General features: G+C 37.3%; 1 protein-coding gene across 3 annotated transcripts in view; it reads right to left on the bottom strand.

Moving 5' to 3' along the window:
• Nucleotides 1–22525, bottom strand: part of Tinag (tubulointerstitial nephritis antigen) — a 108199-nt gene that overhangs the window by 53215 nt on the left and 32459 nt on the right. For all 3 annotated transcript variants that reach the window (XM_055596996.1, XM_055596994.1, XM_055596995.1), the window contains exons 4-7: nt 19204–19318; nt 6824–6947; nt 3359–3509; nt 197–377 (exon numbers count right to left, since the gene is read on the bottom strand). In XM_055596996.1, the coding sequence (XP_055452971.1) occupies nt 197–377; nt 3359–3509; nt 6824–6947; nt 19204–19318 (571 nt within the window). The remainder of the gene's footprint in view (nt 1–196; nt 378–3358; nt 3510–6823; nt 6948–19203; nt 19319–22525) is intronic.

The following is a 22525-nucleotide window of genomic DNA, read 5'->3' on the forward strand; positions in this document are numbered from 1 at the left end:
ATATATATATATATATATATATATATATATATATATATATATATATACAGATAGATGGAGTAAAAATAGGAAAGCATATCTGTAAATATAACATTTGTTAGTCTAAAATAGTTTTGAATAATTTTAAAATAGTATAACAGCTGAACCAAATAGTTTCAGAATGCCATCTTTGTGTGTTCTTGCTGTTTAGACTTACATTGGAAGAGATTCTGTATGGCGGGGAACATTGGTAAATCCTGTTGGATTTCTCGAAGCTGTTGGGACAAGGCTTTGTGGCCTGCCGTTTTCCCCTCCCATCTGACCTACTTGCCATAGCACAGATATTATTGGTAGTGTTGTTGTCCTTGAAAAGTGGGTAGCACGCATGAGATACCAGTCTAAGAAAAATAAGAAAGAAGATAGTATTTAGGAAAATGCCATAGTATCCTGTCTATACTCAGTTTTGCTGAACTGAATATTTGTGAGTTCTGCTGCTTATTTGCCTGCATAATTCTAAAAAGGCAACCAGCTACATAACACAGCAGCTTAATGATACTATAGTCTTCCCTCCTTTTAAAATTTTATTATGAGTTTTTAAGTCTTACTGTATTCATTTTTGATAAATAATTATATACTTGTTGAGTAATTTCCTAAAAATGAAAAGTATCCGACAATAAATCCAGATTAATATGAAGACAATAAATTTGATTGCCTATAGATTATTCTAAAATCTTAACTAACTTTTAGATTTAAGATAGTTTTTTTTTAATTTTGTTGACACTTTCATTAAGCTATTCTTTTTCTTAAGATTTCGTTGGATATATTTCTAGCTCTTGAAACTGTGGGGAAAACAATATAATGTTAGTTTATTCAAATTTATAGGGTAAAAACTTGTAAATTATTTAAAAAATTATACTATTGTTGGTATGTTTTGAAACTAAGCACACAAATTATTTGGTTTCAAAATCTTTGACTACAAACTTAACATTACTTTATTGAACAAAAGAAGTGGATAGTAAGGAAATAAACCGACATAAGTAGTTATATAAATATGCACACCAAAATGGCCATCAGCAAAGAACTACCAGCAACTAATGACTGCTGGCAGTGAAGACAGCCAGGGATGAACCCCCTAATTGGTTATTAAATATAATGTAGTCAGCCCTGAAACCAGACACAGGCAAACAACAAAACAGATTTAGCAGGTTATATTCATATATTTGTACATAAAATTGCACGCATACATATGCATGTTTGTAACAGAAATAATGAGTGAAATCATAAATTTGAGGGTTAAGGAACAAAAGAGGGGTTGAGCAGAGGGTCTACAGGAAGGAAAGGGGATGGGAGAACTCTGATATAATTCTATTTTTATTAGAAATGCATTCTTTTTTTAATATGTTAAATCTCTACAAATTAGGTAATGATATCTGAACTTAGGCCTTAAGCCATTAAGCAGGTTTAAGTGACATCATGAGAATGGGCCTCTTATGAACATGAATATTCTCCTCATAAAATTAGGAAGCAATTTCTCCAGTATATGGGGATCCTTTGAGAGGGAAAACATTTGCCATGCCCGAAAAGAGCCCTTCTGATGGACTGAAAACAGCCAGCATGTTGATCGTGACTTTGCAAGTTCCAGAACAAAATGTCTATTTTCTATGGCATATGTACCTATCAAAATTATGTGTATGTGTGTCCTATGTGTTTGCACATGCGTATGTATGCGTACATCTGTGATGGTGCTTCTGTACATAATTATACATATGGAGGAGAGATTGAGGCTCTTGTCTTCCTCTTTCACCCTCCTTCTCTTTTTTTAGGCCGTTTCTCACTGATCCTAGACCTCACGGATGGACTAGTCTGTCTGACCAGTGAGTCCCTGGGATATGCCTGTTTCTGAATTACTGGCACTGGTATTATAGGCTTGTAACACCATAACTGGCTTTTTATGCAGCCTATGATGCTTCTACTCGCCCATTTCCCACTGATCCATCATCATCATCATCAGTAAATCATCATTATAGCAATAATAATGATAATGATGATAATATGATGATATAAAAATAATTTCATACCTGAGTAATGGATTTACATCATTTCTACTACTTTTCCCATCTCCAAGTCTCCCAATATTTCTTCTCCCACATCCTCTTAAATTCCATTTAAGAGTCCATTTTGTGTTGCTCATAGGTACAAGAGCAATACAAAATGACAACTTTGGAGTCATCCTATCAGGGGGCTTATCTCTGGGAAAAAAATTATTCTCCCTCTTTCAGTAACCATTGACTGCAGCCCTTCAGTCTGTTATCTTTTAGGGGTGGGGACTTGGGATTTCCTTCCTCCATAGTGGTATGGTGCCTGATGTCTAACATACAAGATGCGGGTATTGTATAGATTTCATGGGTGTAACATCTCTGTTTTGTCCAGAAATGCTACCTCACAGTAGGCATCCTGGTCCTCCAGCTCTTAATCTCTCTGCCCCTTCTACTATGCTTTGCCCTGAGACTTAGGTGTAGGGAATTGCACTGTAGCTATAGCAATTGTTTCATTCTAAGCAAAAGTTAACCTGGCTGGAAGATAACAGTCCATGTCAGGCAAATTCAATTCATAACAACTTTTATTAGGTAAAATAAATGAAAAAATTAAAATATTAACTCCACATGACATGGCTCTCACTCATGGCTGCCAGGGGTCAGATGCCATGAAACAGCAGGCACATCAGATCTGTGTGGGAAAGAACAAATGGACCACCGTTTATACAACTGTCCATCAGCTACAGTTCCCATTGCTCTTCAATAACATTGTTTTACAGTAGACATGCGATGTTATATAGATTTGAGAAAATCTGAATAAGAAAACGCCAGTTTCCATTTTCCATCAAATAGGATGGAGGCTAATGAGTCGCAAAAACTCTGAATTGTTCATTTGTTTTATTTATTTTTTTTCTGCTTAATATGATTTTTTTCTGGTGTTATATATCCCTTAACCTGGATAATTAAATGGAATAACAGATTTGTCAGTGGCATTAGCCAGTGTTAATCCCTCTATGAAGACCCAATAAAACTATTTGACTCAGAGAAACAATAACAAATGCTTCTTTGAGTCTCCATATCAATTTAGCTGGAAATGCATGCCTTCTTCCAACACTATCTCCGGTGGCTGATAATATTAGCAGAACTTGGGTACCATATATATATATCCCAATTATATAATTTAAATATGGCATTTACTTATGATTATATAGAGATGGCTTATGTTTTAGAAGGTTTTTTGTAAAAAAAAAATGTATAAAAAATCTAAAAACCAGTCTTTATATTATCACTTAAAAAAAAACTCTCATAAGAATCCTAGAAATATGTGTTGGGCAGTTATTTACCCACGTTTTCTCAGGAACCACCAGGCCCTATCAATGCTTCCGCTGTTGCATCCATGACGGTTCTTGGCACAACAAGAGATCAAATTCTGAGGGGAGAGATTGGCTGTGTATCGACCCTTGGACTGAATTGCTATTCGGTCAGCTGCCACACCTGTTTCAGACAAAATACTGATTAATATTCAAATAACATGTCATGTTACGTTTTTGATACTTTTTTAACCCTCAACTAGTTTTGAAAACTGATACTGTTCCTGCAAATCATTGCTTAAACACTTTTCTAGTTCTGTATTCATGTGTAATATATATATATATATATATATATATATATATATATATATTTATATATATATATCCTTTTCATTAAGAAACCTGTCAATTATCTGAGTGAAGAAGACTTATGTACCAGATTTGTATAACTCTTGCATCTGGAACAGCATCTTCCCTAGAGTTACAGGTAAATCTGTGCTTTATACAAATGAAAATCAAGAAAGCTTATCACAGAAACATCAATTACAAATTAATCCATGAGTCTATATACTGCAGTAACCAAATCCATAATTTTTACATTGGCATCTAATGTAACTTCCTTGGAGGCCATACATTGAATAATTTATGGTGCTATAAGTCTACATTACACTATAGTTAAAATCATTATAGCATGCTTTTATATTCATAACATGATTCAAAATAATCATTTTTAATGGCCACACAGTTAATTCTGTATATACACATATAGATACATACACATATATATACATATACATTATACATACACATACATATACATATATAGGCAACTAGGTGAGTGTATTACTAGGTATGGTTATAAGAATCATTACTTTAATGTCTTTAAAAATTGTTAGCTGCATATAATGATACAAAATAAAATATATATAAAATATAAAAATATATGTAAAATATAAAAGTGTTAGTTGAATATAATGATTGTTTGAATGATAAATGTTTCCAGTATATGGGTATTTATTTCCCAGTTGGTTGCAGCATTAGGATAGGTTAAGGAAATATGGCTTTGATGGAGGAAATGTGTCATTAGGTGTGGGCTTCTTCCATTTGTGTTAATGTTATAATGCCATGACATTTAATATCATCATACTATTTTAAAATTTTTAAATGAAAAATAAATATATATTAACTGGTGAAGGCTAGAAAAGGAAAGAGGTAACATAGCTCTGCCTTCACAGAATAATAGAATGAGAAATGAATCAACAACAGCAGAAATCAATTTATGTCACCAGTGTGGCCGCACTTCAATAATAAAATAGTGTAAAAGGAAATTTTGAAAAATTATAGTGAGGGACATGTAGTAGGAAATTTTGCGATGGCAGAGACCTACCATCATTTCATTGTTCATGTTTCATAACAGGCCAATCTCAAATCAATCTTTATGTACTTTCAATTAAAGGCAGAAATATCAAGGCCTTTCTTTTATGCATTCTTTTTTTTCAGAGGGACTTAGATTTTATTTAATTTTTTTTCTCATCAAAGCTTCATGGGAATTGCCCTTGGTATCAATTTGGAGCTTTTTTTTTTTTCAAAGATAATTCACTTTAAAGTAATTCCTGAAGACATGCGTCTTTGTCTGCTTTCTACATGCCTGAAACATGTGTATCATTCTGCCATGTTTCATTAACAGTTTCCCCTTCATTCTTGACCCATTTATTTTTTTTAACAAGATACACTGTATTGATAAAATGGTAGTACCCTTTTGCCTCTGATATTTTCAAGAGAATAAATCGTTATTTTCTAGTGGAGAATAGATGTTCTTTAATTTTTTGATATTTGTTTTTATGAGTCAGGATCAAATATATTTTAAATGTTTGTATAAAATTTCATTCAGAATGATTTTAAAGTGAAGAAAAACAGTAGTGATGGACTTGGAAGCTTGAAGCTCAAGATAATTTCTGACACTACTTGTCTTTGCGAGTTAATTCATGTTCATGGGCTTCTTCCATAAAACTGGAGATAGCCAGAGGCTGCCCTGAGACTGTCTGTGGGGCCATGACCCAGGACACTAACACATACATCCCCTAGAGCAAAGCTAGCAGGCTGCTCTGCTTCTTACAGCTAAGAACATTACTTAAATGTCATTGTAAATACTGGTCTACCCTAGATTTAAAGAACCCGTATAATATAGGAGGTGTTTAGCCCATAAGCACAAATTAGTAAATGTGACAGTTGATTAAATCTTTATTCAACTATCTGAAACCGTGCTGAAAGGAGTCATGTATTCCTAATCGATGAGAGAGACACTCGAGAGACAACACTGGTGGTGATCAAGTGGACGGTAGTACAGAATAAAAAGACATAACTGATCCTGAGGTGTGCTATCCCAAGGCTCTGCTTAGTCCAGAGCACTGTTGAAGTAAGCTAGTTAATAGTAAGATGTAAAGGTACATGATGATTAATGGTTTTCTGTCCTAGAGAATGCCATTGCTGGAGGTGGCTTCCCCAAGAGTCAGGCCACGGCACTCATTTCATAGTGTTGACAGAGCTTTACACGGCTCCCAAATGCTCCTTTAGGACTGTATTAAAGCTCCAAGACACAGTTCTGTGAAGATGTCGATAGTATCCAGAAATTATCATGCTAGGTTCAATTTAATCGGGGGAAAGTCTTCAGGAATAATTTTGGAGATCGAATCTTGGGATTGACGTGAATATCTTATTTACTGGACATAAGAAACTTTATAAAAGCAGCTTTCAGAGAGATGGTTTTCATAGTCTGAAATTAACATTGACATTAATCTGGAAAACAATCTTAATAAAAGATGTTATTGCACTGTAAAGTTAGAACATATAGATTTATTTTGGATAAAAATGAGGTATAAAACTTTAACCCACTATGACCTAATTCTAAAGCTTAACTTTGCTTCAAAGTTTTTTTTTTTTAATAGTTATAGTTTTGTAAATCGTATAGAAAGAAAATAATGTAAAGAATCTGTGTGGGTTTATACATGAATACTAGCATTCTAGATGATGTTATGGTGAAAAGTAATCAATATTTTACTTCTCTTACTTTAGGTTTTTTTTTTTGTTTGGTTTTGGTTTTTCGTGTCTCAAGACAGGGTTTCTCAGTGTAGCCTTGGCTGTCGTTGGACTCACTATGTAGAACAGGCTAGCATCAAACTCACAAAGATCTGCCTGCCTCTGCCTTCCCAGAGTGCTGGGATTACAGGTGTGAGCCACCATGCTCGGCCAAAATTCTTCTGGTCCAAATTAAAAATCAAATGAATTCTTTGCTTCTCTATTCATTGTCTATATAAATTAGGCGTTAATATCCAAGTTTTAGATTAAAATGTTAACCTCTGAGTTCCTTTCTTTGGCTAGAATATTTTAACAGACTCTTAATATTTACATTTTCTACATTTATAAACTCCACATCTACTCTATAATGATCTAAAGACAAAAGCAGAAGTTTTGAGGAAGTGATTGAAATGATGTTATTACTTGCGGTGGAAAAAGCCCAGGACGCAGCACAGTTTTTTTGATCCAATGGACCATGAGTCCATCCAGGCCACTTATAAGAAGCAATGAAAACCTCAGGAAGATCAGCTCTGGGAGGAAAAGATGCCTAAGGGAAAGGGAGACAGACATATTAGATGTTCTCAAGTACATCCCCAAAGATGTGCACACACCCTCTTACAGTGCCTGTGATTTTGAATTATCTTAGGCATTCAGGTTTCAGAGGGAAGCATGACTACAAAGGAACTCTGTTCTGCTTGTGTTGAAAGTCAGCTGTCTGTGGCGAATCACAGCATGTACTGGATGCTGTGATTTTTTTCTGGTTACCAAATAGTGCAAGGACATTTCTACCAGTACTCTAGTCATCTGGAATCTTAGCTTGCGCGTTAGCATGAAAAAATACACGAGATAGTGAAAATCGGCCTTCATAAAGAATGTTGTTTCTCTTCTTTTTCAGAGCGTATATGACTGTTAAAGGAAGAAAATTTCAAGTCAAGGCATGTATGTCAAGTGCTTATTAACACAAGAAAATATTCAATTTTACATTATTCTGAGAAATAAAACTGAAATTATTTTGTTCATATTTATAAAATTCTTAAGGAAGACTATAAATTTTGTGTAATACCAAAGAGATAATACCATGATGTCATAAAACTCACATTAAATTCTTAACAAGGTCAGTTCTTGCTACTCTCTCAACATATCTACGTGAGATAATAAGAAGAAATATTGCAGTCTTCTTCAATAAATGAGGTAATGGCTTCTAAAAGCTAATGGATCTGTGAAAGACTCAGTTAAACAGGATTTTTTCCTTACACTAGACTGTTGGCTTAGAATTTGGTTGACATCATGCCCCATTATTGTCATGTCTACCAGATATATGTGGCTACTACACCTTGTGTCTGAAACTAATTGTCTATAAATGATAAAAATTCATTGATTTAATGGTTTTATGACGTCTGGTGAAACTACTGATCTGACATCTCACAGAAAATTATTTCTGACAATTACACAACAGATTCAGTGTCTGAGGCAAGTAAAATCAAAATGTACCTGTCTCCATGGAAAAGATACCCACCCAAAGAAGTTTTTAAATTAGAGCATGGATGAGAGAATTTACTTTAGCCCTAGAGAACTGTTACCACCCAATAAGAGAGTGAGAAATCCTGAGTCCATTTCAAAGGCGTTGCTACTTAGAAGAGTGAAGGAAGGACATAGAGCTGGTCACCACCAAATGCCTAAAAGATAAGGACCAGCAGCACACAGCTGAGGGGTCTGGAACCTCAATGCTGTCAGATGCGCTACATGGCAGGATATGAGTTGGAGCAACACAGACATAATGGCTGGAGAGGAATCGCCAAGGAGAAACAGACTCAAAAGCACCTTTCTAAATGGGAAACAGACACACATTGTACAAACACCATGCTTTCCCGGATCACTCTCGCCAGCTTCTCAGTGTGCGTTGAAGCATTTATCACATGGAGTGCCCTCAAACTTCAGCTGTTATTTTATGACTTTAAAATACATTTTTAGAGTAGAGTGAGGATACATCCTTCTGCCCTGCTGAAGCGATAAAGATCTATCATCGCTAGGACATTTTGGCAGGATTCAGTTGTGTGGACTCTAACTTCCACATTCATAAGATGATCAGACTCCTTTGCATATGTAAGGTAGCCTGATAATAATGAAAGTGTGTGTGTTGTGTGTGTGTGTGTGCGCGCGCGCGCGCTCACTCACCCATGCTCACACACACATGTGCAACTCAGGTGCATTTTATCTCTTAAAATATGAATTCCCCTTTAGGCATTTTAAACTATGGTAGCATTACATATTTGCTACTTCCATGATTTATTCTTTAAAACTAAAAGTCGCAAAAAAAAATATTTACCAACAAAATAAGCCAGAAGAATTCATGAAATCCATTTACTGGCATTTTAAAGATTTTTTTTTACCACTTATTTAATGTTGATTTTCTTTAAATAATGGCCTCCATGACTTGAAGCATGTCAGAGAAACTACCTTCAATTTTGTTTCTATCATACTAGTAAGTGATTTAAGTAAGGAACACAAAGAAATCCCATAAACACTGTGTTCCCCTAGAAATGAAGAATGATTTTGAAAGCCAATAAGTAAAAGTAGTATCACAGAATAATAACTTCTAGAAAATGGTTAAATAATGCTGCCTTTAATAAATGATGCATTTTCATTAATTACTTTGATGAAATATAACCTAATAACTGAAAGATTCTGGAGGACAACCTAAAAGTGGCAGAAATTGCAAGTGTGGTATCTTCTATGAAATACAAATTTGTCTTCAAACAGAATATACACTCTTCCATAGGGGACTTTGAAACTCATTATATTGTTATGCTAAAAAAATCAATAATAATTTGATGTGTAATTTCCAAGCCAACATTACCCAATTTGAGACTAAATTTAAACAGTCTCCCTATTTCAACATTTTTATCTGGAAAAAAAATAAAGATAATGTAGACAAATACCCAAATCCACAGCTGTTCTAATCACCAGAGACTTAGTTACATTAAACTTTGCTTTTAATTAGATGATGGGAAATGGGCGGGCAATCACCGAGAAGCTTGAGACACACTCATTTTCTCAGAAACATCATTAGAAGCTCTATTTCCTGTTACTATTGAGTCTCTACCTCCAGGACACACGCTGGATCACCCCTCTTATCTCCACCTTCGCCTTCTCACCCATTTTAATCAGAAACATCTAAAAGTCAAATAATGAAACTGAGAAAACTTAAGTCCATTCAAACATTTCATAGCTCCAGATGAAGGGTGAAGAGTGTCAAGACATTTCTCAGGATTGTTTCATCCCAGTGAGGAAAAGGATGTTTTTTTCTGGTGGTCAAGCGATAGGTAAATACTTCTCATCCTCAACAAGAGTTAACTTTGTGTATTGGCATTGGAAATCCTTTGATACTTCTCTGGTGTCTCATGCTGGGTGCCTAGTGCCAGCTCTTCTCCAGCCCTAGTCTTTATTCATACCCATAGAATGCTTATCACAGCACACACAGGCCTAGGAAAGTAACTGCTTTGGCCAGACTTCAGATGCTGCTGTTACTGTTTCCAGGATAATACACATAAGTGTCACATGGTAGTGTCTGATAATTTCCTTTAAAGCGCGACTCGCTTTCCTACTTCCCCTGCTTTATTCTGCTACCAGGAATTGGGTCTTACAGACAGGCCTAGAAGAGACTCCTTGAGCTGTTATCCAACAGTGGAAAAGAAGGAGCAAGTAAAGAAGGAACAACAGTACAGATGGCAGCTTGGGTCTAGGACCCTCCTGCTTTGTGGCTTTGCTTGCTCCTTTCGGAGCTGGGGAGTGATTTTTGCCATTCTTATGCCACTGTCATTTTTTGGTTTGTCACTCACAGTTGAGCCTTATGCTTAGTGAAGAATAAAGAACTGTCATTGAAATTTCTAGGTCAATGCTGTATTTCATTGAACAAAGAACATGAAATGTGAGAAAGCTCCCCAGTTTCAAAGGTACTAAAAACCTTAGAAAAATGCATATGAAAATAAATTAATATATCCTAAATGGTTTACCTAGAACACTAGTTTGAAGAAAGTCTAACAGGTAATTTAAAGGGGAGTTTATTTATTTAAACAGTTTCAAAGAACCATTTTTAATTAAATCGGCTTATATTTTCCCCACATTATTTTAGCAAATGCTAATGTATGTGAGGCTCGAAAAATTAAAAATAATATTCATAGTTTTAAAGGCTTATCATTTGGCTCAATTTGCAAACTGTTTCATTCTGTTTCATTTCCTGTTTCATGCTGATGATAAAGCAAAGAACTGGTGTCTTATGTGGCAGATTTGGGGAAGAAATACGAATAGGAAAGAGAGACCGTGGTATTAGAAAGCCAGCTGGTGGGTATATGGTACATGAGCACCTCAGATTACTCCAGAAATCTACGTTTTTACAGCCCTTGTAACGATCTATCTGTGATGATCGGTTAGGTCCGTGCACCAGTGTAACTGTGCCCAGTTACCCGTCACAGCACTGTGCACACGATCGTGGCTACAACTGTAAGAACCTTAACAAACCCCCTTTTGTAAGAGGGCTGGGAACAAGAAGGGAAACGGGGTGGGGAGGCATCCCTTTGTCAAGCTGGAGGCCTGTGATAGGGTAGGATCTTGGGAGGATATGGGTGTGACTCTAGCTGAGACTGCCAACCTTGGAGGACAGGAAGACTGAAGTGACCACTGCCTAGCCAAGCAGGACTAGTGGAGAGAGAGGAGTAACCCACCAACAAAACCTTTGATCCAAAAATTACCCTGTCTATAAGAAGTGCAGGGATAAAAAGGGAACAGAGGTTGAGGGGAAGTCCAACCAATAATCGTTCCAAACTGAGAACCGCCCAGCAAAGAGCCAGCCCTCGACACTATTAATGATGCTCTGCTATGCTTGCAGACAGGAGCCCTACTTGACTATCCTCTGGGAGGCTCCAGCCAGCAGCAAAACTAGATAGTTGCTGGGACTTGCAGCCAAACATAGGGCAGAGCTCAAGGCGTCCTGTGGAAGTGTTGGGAGAAACATGGAAGGATCTGGAGGGGACAGGGACCTCCCAAGAAGACCAACAGAGGCGACTAATCCAGTCCCATGGGGGCTTACAGAGACTGAGACTCAACTAAAGAGCAGGGATGGTCTGGACCTAGGCACCCTGCACACATATGGCCAATGGGCAGCTTACTCTTCATATGGGGCACCTGGAGAATGCAGGGAGGATGGCTGTTTCTAACATGGATTCTTATTGTCTGCTTTTGGATCTCCCTGGCAGCGCTGCCTTGCCTGGTCTCAGGGAGTGGATTTATGCTCAATCCTGATGTGACTTGATGTGCTGGGGAGGGTTGATACGGGGGGGGGCTCTTATTTTCTGGGGGGAAAGGGAGAGGAGAGGGGAAAAGAGGTGAAGGTGGGACTGGAAGGAGAGGAGAGAGGGGACACCCTTGGGATGTGAAGTAAAGAAACTGAAAAGAAGAAGAAGAAGAAGAAGAAGAAGAAGAAGAAGAAGAAGAAGAAGAAGAAGAAGAAGAAGAAGAAGAAGAAGAAGAAGAAGAAGAAGAAGAAGCTGCTTAACCAGTGTCCGTGAGAACGTCTGACATCCTGGTTTGCTCTTGCCTATTCTCTGCATATGTGAGAAGGTTCTGAGGAGAACACACACCGACCCGACAGAGCCTCCACCAATTCTGACCCATCCTCTCTGGCACCATCCGTACCGACAGAGTGTGGTGCAGCCAGCTGCCTCCTGGGCAGCAGTGTGGGTGAAGAACAATAATGTTATGGGGAAAGAGGCAGTTTTTGTCCAATATTATGTGAAATCCAAAGGTATATAACGGTGCTCTTCCCTTTTGTTGCCAGTGTTTTGGTACCCACGGAGCCTATTGACACATGGTGACACGCTAATGGTGTCAGGATGAGACCATTTTTTTAAAAAAACTCAAATAAAAGCATTGCAATACACTTTCAGTGGTTTATAAAAACTAAACTGGGAAATGCTCATTTAAATTGTTTTCTTAAAATCATACATCATGTCTCACCATTTGCTATCACTTACATACATTAACCAAGTTCAAGTGTTTTATTTTTTTGTTGTTGGGTTTTGTTGTTGCTGTTCCTGTGGTTTTGGTTTTGATGGGTTTTTGTTGTTGTTGGTTTTGTTTGTTTTTTTAAGAGAAAGAACATGAAATGAGGGAGCATCTAGGAAGAGTTGATGGAGGGAAAATAGAATGATCAAGATAAATGGTGTGAAAAATTTTAAAAGTTCAAAAATACATAGATTGTGTCTAATGACTAGGAGAAAAATAAAACAGTCAGGCAAATGGTATGTGCTACATGGGTAGTGATAAAACATTCAGATGATCAAATGAACTTTTCTCATCAAAAATTTTAGGAACTTTAGAAGTTAATATGTAATCTGTAAAAAGTTATTTATATTTAACTTTAAATATACCATAGAAAATTTGTCATCACTTTTTTAGTTTTGTCAACTAAGTTCATTTACACTGAATGACTAAATAAAGATCCTCATTAAAAAAAAAAAACTGAATTTTTTATGTATTTCAATTTGACATCCAATATAGGAGTATGGCTATGGGTTTTAGTTGACATGCTAGCTTTCTTAACATTTTAATACTTTCAAATCCAAATTATATAATATATATATATATATCACTTTAGATATAACTTCAAATTATTTTTATGAGGTGATCAACAAGGGCAACAACAAAACTGTTCATTACTTCAATGTACTGAGTTTTGTGCATATGTTTGTATTCTCTTCTGAATGAATATATGAGTACCACATTCATGCATGGTGCCTGGAGAGCCAAAAGACAGCAGCACATTAACTGGAACTGTAGCCACAGGTGTTTGTGAGCTGTCATGGGGGGTTCTGGGAACTAAAATGGCTCTTCTTTAAGACTAGAAATTACTCTTAACCACTGAGTCATCTCTCCTGGCCCTACTTTAAAATTTTTCAGCTGAACCAAATATGCAAGTAAGTTCTTATTTTTCAGGTTTTTTTAAAAAATAGTATTTTTAATTCAAAATATTTCCAATATTTATAAATAAATGTAACACAGTGAGGCTTCTTGTAGGTATTTGATAAATGCCCAAGCACTTGAATATTAAATCTGGAAATAACAATATTATACAATTTGATTTGATTTGGTTTGTTCTAAGAGCATGGTAGAACTTTCAGGCTCATGAGAAATATTTAAACACCATCAGCCAATAAAGCTGTAAGAAATAAAACACAAAAGATGATGAAGATCTAATAATTAAGTCCTTGCAGAACTGACCCCTTTCAGAGTGCTTCTGTTCTGTTCTCTCATGGTTAAGAAAATCAAGGTCAAAAATACAAAGTAGAAAAGCATGTGACATATGTAATTGCATTCCCTTCATGTCTCTCACTGTAGTCTGTTTCACTTAGCACATACTGAGCACTTTATAAAACTCATGAAGCTTTAAATCTAGGTACAACTGTAACCATCATTTTATGGAGGACATAAACAGGAAGACCTTGAAATCCAAACACCCTGGCTCCAGTGAATACTGTAGCCTATAATATTCCCTATATATACACAAATGCATGCACATATCTGTACAAATGTATAGTACTTCAGTAGAAATCAGGGTTTTTCACACACTAGGCAAGCTCTCTACCATTAAGCTCAATGCCAAACCCACTTACACCTCTTAATATCTCAACAGTAATGTTTCTGCTGGCTTGGAAGATCCTCCGTCAGTGTAAGCTTTGCATGCAGCTGTAATAATTGCTTGTCTCCATTTTTTTACCTGAGGAACTGGCAATGTTCTATTTTTTTCACAGGTTATTTAACCGTTCCTTCCAGTTCCCTTATTTTAAAATTTTAGCTGAAGTTAGCATTCCTTAAATTACGTTGGGTGGAACCTAATACCTTTTTTCTAACCAAAATATTCCCTGATGTTGTAAATTTAGTAAATGCTTCCTTTAAAAAAAAAAGTTGATGAAATAAAAATTGCAGTGTCCTCAGTATTCCTATGAATAGTCTGAATCTTCAGAAGAAAGATACAATGTGCTGTTTATCACAGCTTCCTCTGGCATTAGCTGAGATGAAGTTCTCCTGTTTGTCTACTACCCCAGAAGCCTCGTTGATGAGGACAAGTCAGTCTCTGCCTTCTCCCTTTTGCTCCTTCTACTTCTGCTTAAGGCTCTGCTTGTGTCCAAAGGGAATATGTTTACTTGCTTTCTGTTTGCCTTCACTTAGAATTCACATCCAAGAGGGACATCCCCAAAGTCCCAAAATTGCCTTTCTAGCCCGTTACTGATGACATACTTTATTCCTCATTGTTGCTAATCACATCCCATAAAAAAAAATGTGGTTGAAACACATCTTTGAGTTAATGTGCTTCATTTTCAGTTAATGTGTTTCCAAATTAATTTTAATATAATATTTCTACCAATTCTTTGAGAATTTCACACCAGGTATTTTGGATCATATTCATCCCTCACTCCTCCTCCTCACTCTTCCAAGACCTACTTCCAGTTCCCAACCTCTTCCAAGATCTACTTCTAATTCCTAGTTACCTCACAAGTTCTTGTCATCTTTTTTTTTAATAACCCACAAAGTCCAATTTATGGTGTCCATGTACGTGGGTATATGGCCATCCACTGAGGCATAGCCAGTTAGCCAGTGGCAATAGCTTTGAAGAAAAATGACACTCTCCCACAGAAGCCATCAACTGTCAATAGCTCTTCAGTTAAGGGTGGAAGCTCATTTACCCTTCCCCCATTCATGCTAGAATTTTGAGCTGGCTTGACCTTGTACAGATCTTAAGCAGATAGACTCAGCTGCACTCAATCCATGAGTGTAACATAGTTTTGAATTTATTGTGAAAAAATCCGTATAACAGTGATTGATATTCCTCTAACATTCAGTAGACTGTTAAAGATAAATTGTGACGTAAGCCAGTTTAAAAAGCCTGGATACCAAATAAGGAAGAGAAGAGGTTACCCAGTAATGAAGGATGGATCAGCACCCATTTTTCTAACAAAGAGTAAAGACTTTTGAGTCCTAGAACTCATCTAGGCAAATTGGCCAAAAATGAGAGAAATCTGGGGGTTAGGGTGAAATGGATTTTCTCAGCACACCAGCATCTATATTGTGGTTTGGCAAGCACAAATATAGATCAATACATGATCAATATGTTCCCTAATGTATAGCTTGTCCTCTACAGGATTGTATGGCAATAACCCTCTTACATAGAGTCCATCTTGTGCTGAAAATAATTTCTAAATAGAGCAAATACAAATTACTCAGAAATACAATTGCATAAATTGTTCTTTCTTATTGCACTTTGAATCAGTTTGATATCATTTATTGGATATTAATCATATGGTCACAAGGCTGTATCTTCAGCCTGTCTGTAGCTACCAGTTCAATTTAGTTCATGCTGATTTTATGTCCATCCTAAAAGCACTTGCTTTAGTTCTGTTCTCTTCCACTTGACTAGTATTTGAGACAATTCTAACACTTAGAAACTTAGCCCTCAAGCTACTAAGCTCAAAAAGTCAGAATCTATTTCCATGCCTTATGTCATAATTAGATAATGGAACTCTTGTAGGTCAGCTAAATAGTTCTTTCTGTTTTCTTAGAATTACTTATCAACCAGGAATTTTAGACTCTCTTAAAATACTAATCATTAATGTTTTACTTATAAATTGTCACAGAAACTTTTAGGCAAAAAAATACCCAGGAACCAATATGGCTAGAATGAAAGGTTCTGTTGTATGTGGTGTTGAGTGGCACTTAGAAAACTTTATCATATGTGTTTTAAACTAGAATAAAATCAACAGAAGTGGAAAAGTTACAGAAATGTTGGAAACAGTCTTGGGAAAGTTCATGATTAGTGTTTACAAAACTATTTGGGATCATTGTGGGCCTCAATGGAAGAAAAAGCAAAAATAATCATTGTAATGAATATTATCTTTACCAACGCCAGGGGCAAAAAAAAAATGACAAAACCACAAGAAAAAGTGATTTATTCCAGTTTCACACGAAGTTAACTCACTAAAAACCATGAAATGACCCATGCTGCTAAGGGTTTTGTCAGGCTGGTTATAAAAGAACCAAAATATGGTCTAAATTTGAGCATCTCTGAAAAATAGGTCTCGGTAGGAGATTAACCATGTTTTCTTTTCCATGTTGAATGTGAATTGGCTGAAGTTTCCTAGACCTACTTATACTACAGACTAAAGGGGTATGTGACACATACAAGGCTCTGGCAATGTAAGGAATCCTGAGGCAGCCCTTTGCTTATTCTGTTTCAGTGTGACTTGGGCTCATTCCGTCTTAGTTTTCTAGACATTGAAGTGCTGAACAATGGTAGTACCCAGAACAGCAAGCTGCTGTGAGGTTTAAATGAGATGAAATATGAAAGTATTTGCGAGCTTGGCACACACCTGCTCAATAAATGTCAGCTGCTATCATTTGTTTTTTTTTTTTTTCTGATGCTAGTTATGAATCTAGCCATGCTGGAACCTAAATTGGATCTTAACCGGGGTGATCATATGTCTGGAATCCAAAGCTTGGGGTAGATGTTTACTAGGCAATAGTTAATTTACAATTCCTCTAACAGCAGAATGCTGAGAGCATTTGGGCAGCTGGAACCTGATGTCTTTATTGTAGACTGGCAAGCTGCACCACAGTGTCACTGTATGCTTCTCTGCTCTGGACTCCGGTAGGCAGAAATCAAAGAGACATCTCAAGTTGAAACCTTGTGTGTCTCGGAAACACTGTGTACTAAGTGGAAAGGGTTGTGGTCCCTAGAAAGATAGAAGCTTCTTTATACTAAATGCAATACAACCTGTGCAATAAATAGTGCAAAGCATGAAAACACTAACAAACAATTTCATAAATTAACCTGGTTTCCAGGCAAAATTTAAATATATTCTTTAAGGCACTTTGAGGACAATTTCTTTTTCTGACGATCATGAAATGCATGCCTGAGGTTACCGATATTCGCTTTAACCTCCAAAATCAGGGGTTGGTCAGATGAGTGTATTTTGGTGCTAATTACTGGCCCGCAAGATCTGGTTACTGCCTGGATAAACCTATCTTTATGGTGTAAACCTGCCTGAGACATTATGTCTGATTGTTTGATTAAAGGCCTAAAACCTGGGCAGGGCAGAATGGGGTAGGCATGGCCTAGGTTCACAGGCTTTGGGTTCAAAAAATCACAGGAAACAGACAGACTGGAAGAGAGTAGAAAGGAGGGTGCCATGATGGTTAGCATGGAGAAGGTACCATGTGGGCCTGGAGGAAGGATTTCAAGGATGGTGTGGATGGAGAAAACACCAAGAAAAAAAATAAAAGCAAGTATCTTGGGATTATGGATGGAAGGTAGCCCAGATAGGAATGGTTAAGTCAGACGGCATTGGATGAGGGGCTGTGAGATAGATGGTGAACTATCTGCCCAGCCCAAGGTATATAAGGCAATTATAAAATGTAACAGATGCCTGTGTCTTGTTAGTTGTGATAGCAGGTTAAATAATACCGCCACAATAATTATAGGGCAAATAATAAGTAATAATAGCCCAATATCATTTTTATTTTCAACACACTCCTATGATAATGAATAGTCTAAGAGATCACCAAAGTTTTGATGAATTCACAAAACATTTAGTTTTGTTTTTTTTTTTTTTGAATTTTATTTTTTTCTTATCAGTTACATTTTATTAACTCTGTATCCCAGCCGTGTCCCGATCCCTCATTCCCTCCCAGTCCCTCCCTCCCTCCCTCCCTCATCTCCACCGTGCCCCTTTCCAAGTCCACTGATAGGGGGAACCTCCTCCCCATTCATCTGATCCTGTTTTATCAGGTATCTTCAGGACTGGCTGCAAAGCTCAGCTCAGATGTAGCCTGTGGTAGCTGAGTAACCAATTGGTTTCCCATAGTGAGGGGAACAAGGACTATTTCTAACAGGAACTCAATGACTGGCTCTTTGGCCTCCCCACCCCCCAAGGGAGGAGCAGTCGTGTTAGGCCACAGAGGAAAACATTTAGTTTTAAAATGAAAGTGTGGCCAGACATGATGGCATACTCCTGTTACCTCAGCACACAGGTAATTTTAGCCTATTCATGAGTTAAGGTTACCTGGATCTATATAGTAAATAATATCACAACCTGACAATAGGACAGTGTCTTAAAAATTACAATGAAAATAAAATAAATACAAATAAATTATATAAAATGTGTCACAATGCGGCAAAACACCCAGTGTAAACTATTTATCAGGGTCAGGATTTATTTATTTTGGCTCATGGTTTTGGAGGTTTCAGGCTGTCATAGGAGAGGAGAGGTGACAGCAGTTCCTATTGTAGTGACCAGGAATCAGAGCGGGAACAAGAGTGTATAAACAGCCAGCGTCCCCTTTTCCTCTTCTTATTATATATGGACCTAAAGACTACAGGACCACTGACTCTAGAGTGGCCCTTCCTCCCTTAATTTATACTCTCCGGAAGCATTCTCACAAACATACTTCTTCAATCAAATTAACATGAAAATAAAGATCCACCACTGAAAACACTGAACAACCCTTCCACAGAAATATGTATTTCTGTGAAATCATCGATGATTTCATCACTTAAAGACCACACAAATTTTCTAGGTATGTAATGGTTGTTACACTTGGGGGATTTTCTTTTACGTTTATATGACAAGATGTCACATTTTTCATGGCCCTGAAAAGTCAAAACTGTATATTATAGTTCATATTTCTTTAAACATACACACATGAATTCGCCTGTAAAAACACATGTGCGCCCATGAAGCAGATAGAACACTTACTGTCATTTCGTTCATGCTCAGAAGCATGGGGCTAGGTGGCAAGGTGCCAAGGCGAAATCTGAACCCTTCTTCCAAAGTCATTCCCCAGAACTGGCTATAGTTCTGCGCTGTCCATCTACCTTACAAATGAAGCAGAAAAATACGTAAAGATTACATGATATCACTCTCATAAATACATGATTGTTTCTAGGTCTGAATAGTGTCTAGTGATAGTATCTCAAAGTGTGGAAAATAACAGTACAGTGGATAGTCTTCATTCTGATCCAGCACTAATTATTCTAAAATCAAGTACATGAAACACTAGTCTTGGATTTGGCCCATCTCAGTTATGACTGATATAAGAAACGTGAGGCCACATAATTATAAGTCAAAACCATGACTATGAGAACTTTACGTTGTATGAAAGGATTAAGTATAATAAGACTAATATATGCAGTTTCCTTTAAATGCACTTAATTGCTCTTTAGAAGGAAATTTGACTCTACAGACAAGTACGCGCAGGTTAAATAGGACAATCTGTGCCTTTAGAATTTATACTTGAAGTTTCTCTATTCAAAAGAACTACTCATGAAAAATTGAAAGTTAGCTGGTTATATTTTTTTTCAGTGTTGGAGACTAAACCTAGGGCCTCATACATGCAAGGAACATTGAGCAGCAGCTTGGCAATCTTCATTGTATTATTTTTAAGATAGTATATCAGCAACTGTTAGTTAGACATTAAAATAATTGTGTAAGGGAGCTAGTTTGTATCCAGAGTTAACCATTAATAGTTACTGGCAAACATATTAAGTTTGTGAAATTAGCTCTTAAGATTCATGTTTATCTAAAGACTTACTTTTCTACGCTTCTTTCTTTTTTTTTTTTCTATGCTTCTTTTTAAAAAATGCCTTGTTTTCAAAATGTGATACAGAAATTTGAGGTGAGAGTTCTCCAGTGGCTGAAAACTGGACATTTGATAGGCATGTAAGTATTGATCATCCAAACCATCTACATTGCTGACAATTCTTTCCAAAATTGCTTATGGTGTGACAGGTTCCTTTGAGTCATTAGAAATTCAACTCAATTTTCAGTAACATTTTTAAAACAAAATCTGCAACACCTAAGAACTTTCAAGCTGGAAACCTCAGGATGTGTTTTATTCATGGTCATGCTGTTTCAAAGGCAAACAGAACTTACTCAAAGTGTGATGGGGCACAGGGAGGCAACCTGCATTAGTAGTCTTCAAATAAGTCAGAGACCTCCAGGTATCATCTGACTCAGCACCCAATTAAAAAAAAGGAAAAACCATTTGAAACAATGAGATAGGGGGACAGATCCTGGAATGGTGGCTTTTGCCTTTAATGACACCACTCAGGCAGCTCTGTGAGTTCAAGGCCAGCCTGGTCAATAGGGTGAGTTCTAGGCCAGCCAGGGATGCACGGTGAGATGGTAAAGAAAGGTTGTACACCTGAGCTTAAGGGCATTTGCTGCTCTTGGAAAGGACTAGGATTCACTTCACAGCACCCACATGGTGGCCCATAACCCTCTGTAACTCCAGAACCCAGGGATGCAGCGTCCTCTTCTGACCTCTGCAGGCATCAGCACACATGTGATATGGACACATACACCCAGACAGGCAAAACATTCATGCACATAATAAATATAGAAATCTTTAAAAAACAAGATAAGAGATCACCTTCTTCCTGGCTGAAGGCATGTGGAGAGGCCACTTTCCCTAGAAGCTCTGCAAGGCCTGCGGCATCTTTGAGTTCAACTATGGGGAAATGGTGGTCCAGAAATTTTGTCTGTGAGACCAGGTAAGTGAAAGAAAGTTGAGGAAGCCACAAATAGGGAAAATAAGGGAAAGAGCTACAGACCACGGAACTAAGACTAGCTAGACCCTTGCCCACAAAGAAGCCATGGCAATGATAAACACTAGATCCTACCAGGAAGATTTTCTAAAATCCTGCGAGGATTTTAGCACCTGCCCTGTCGGGACTTGGAGAATTGGTTGACTCTGCTTGAAACCCAAATAGCAGGCTGAACTTAACCACTAAAGAGGAAATTGGATAGAAACCTCCGTGCAAACATTGGAAGAGTGTGGGAAAATGTGAAGTGGAGAGATTTCCAGTGCTCATGATATTCTACCCCTGCCATTGCCTGAAGGAGCGACATGATCAAGGAGCGACTGTTTCTCCACAGAACCAAACTGAGGAAAGAGCTGAGAGCTGTGCAAAAGTGAACTCAGCCTGCCCAGATCCACCATCAAGTGACAAAGCCAGAACAGACCTCAGACACAGCTCCAGAGAAAGGATAAAGGACCCTAAAGCTGAAACATCTGTAAAGCTCATCACCACCGCACCCTCTCTATTACGACAGAGCAATAGATCCACTAGGATTCAGGGAAAAATGTGAAAAGAGTTCAGAGCACTAAATGGTTTCCATTGCAGACCACAAATGGTGTAGAAAGCAGCTAAAGTGTGCTAAGACCTGGAAGAAAGGAGTGTCTTGGATAGATTTGTTCTTTGTTTGAACCACTCAGGAAAAGACAAAGGCAACTAAAAAAAATTGTCTGAATTGGATAAGTGTATGGTACATCTTCTTGATTGTTAATTGATCCAGGAGGGTCCAGGTGGGCCTGGAAAATGTATGGTAACTAACCCTGAGAAAAAGCCAAAAGGCAGCATTCTTCATGGTTTCTGCTTCAGTTCCTGCCTTTAGATTTCTGCCTTGAGTTCCTGTCTTGGCTTTCCTCCATAATGAACTGTGAGCTATAAGCCAAGTAAACACATTCCTCCTCAGGTTGCTTTTGATCAGAGTTTTATCACAGCACACAGATGCAAATCAAGACATAAATTATCAATGCATCCACCATGCCATAGAGAGGCTGTACAGATGATGATTGGGATGGACCTTTGCAAAGTATCCTGATGAGTGGAGCTAAGATGTCACCAAGGCCTATTTCAAACCACCAAGTTTTTACCATAGTTTTGAATCTAGCACATAAGGAGAACTCACAAAAAATAGACAAAAGCAAAAGAGAAGGTGAAAACTTACAGCTGGAGGACATGCCTTCTCCAGTAGAGGTGCAAAACACAAAAAGAAACAAAATACATGAAACACCATTGCACCATGACATACTAACAGTTAAATGCTTACTAGTACTGGAGAACAAAGATGGCAAGCTAGCATAAACAGCAGAGAAGAATTTCAGAGTTCTACTTTTTCTAAGGTTTCATGACCAAAAGAGCAATCAAAGAGGTGAGACATTTATTTCAAGATGTGTACATACAAAGAAAAAAATGTATAAAATCAAGACAAGAAAGAGTCTGTCTCCACAAGG

Source organism: Psammomys obesus, unplaced genomic scaffold (genome assembly GCF_907164565.1).
Source record: "Psammomys obesus unplaced genomic scaffold, mPsaObe1.curated_primary_1811, whole genome shotgun sequence".
NCBI classification, from domain to species: Eukaryota; Metazoa; Chordata; class Mammalia; order Rodentia; family Muridae; genus Psammomys; species Psammomys obesus.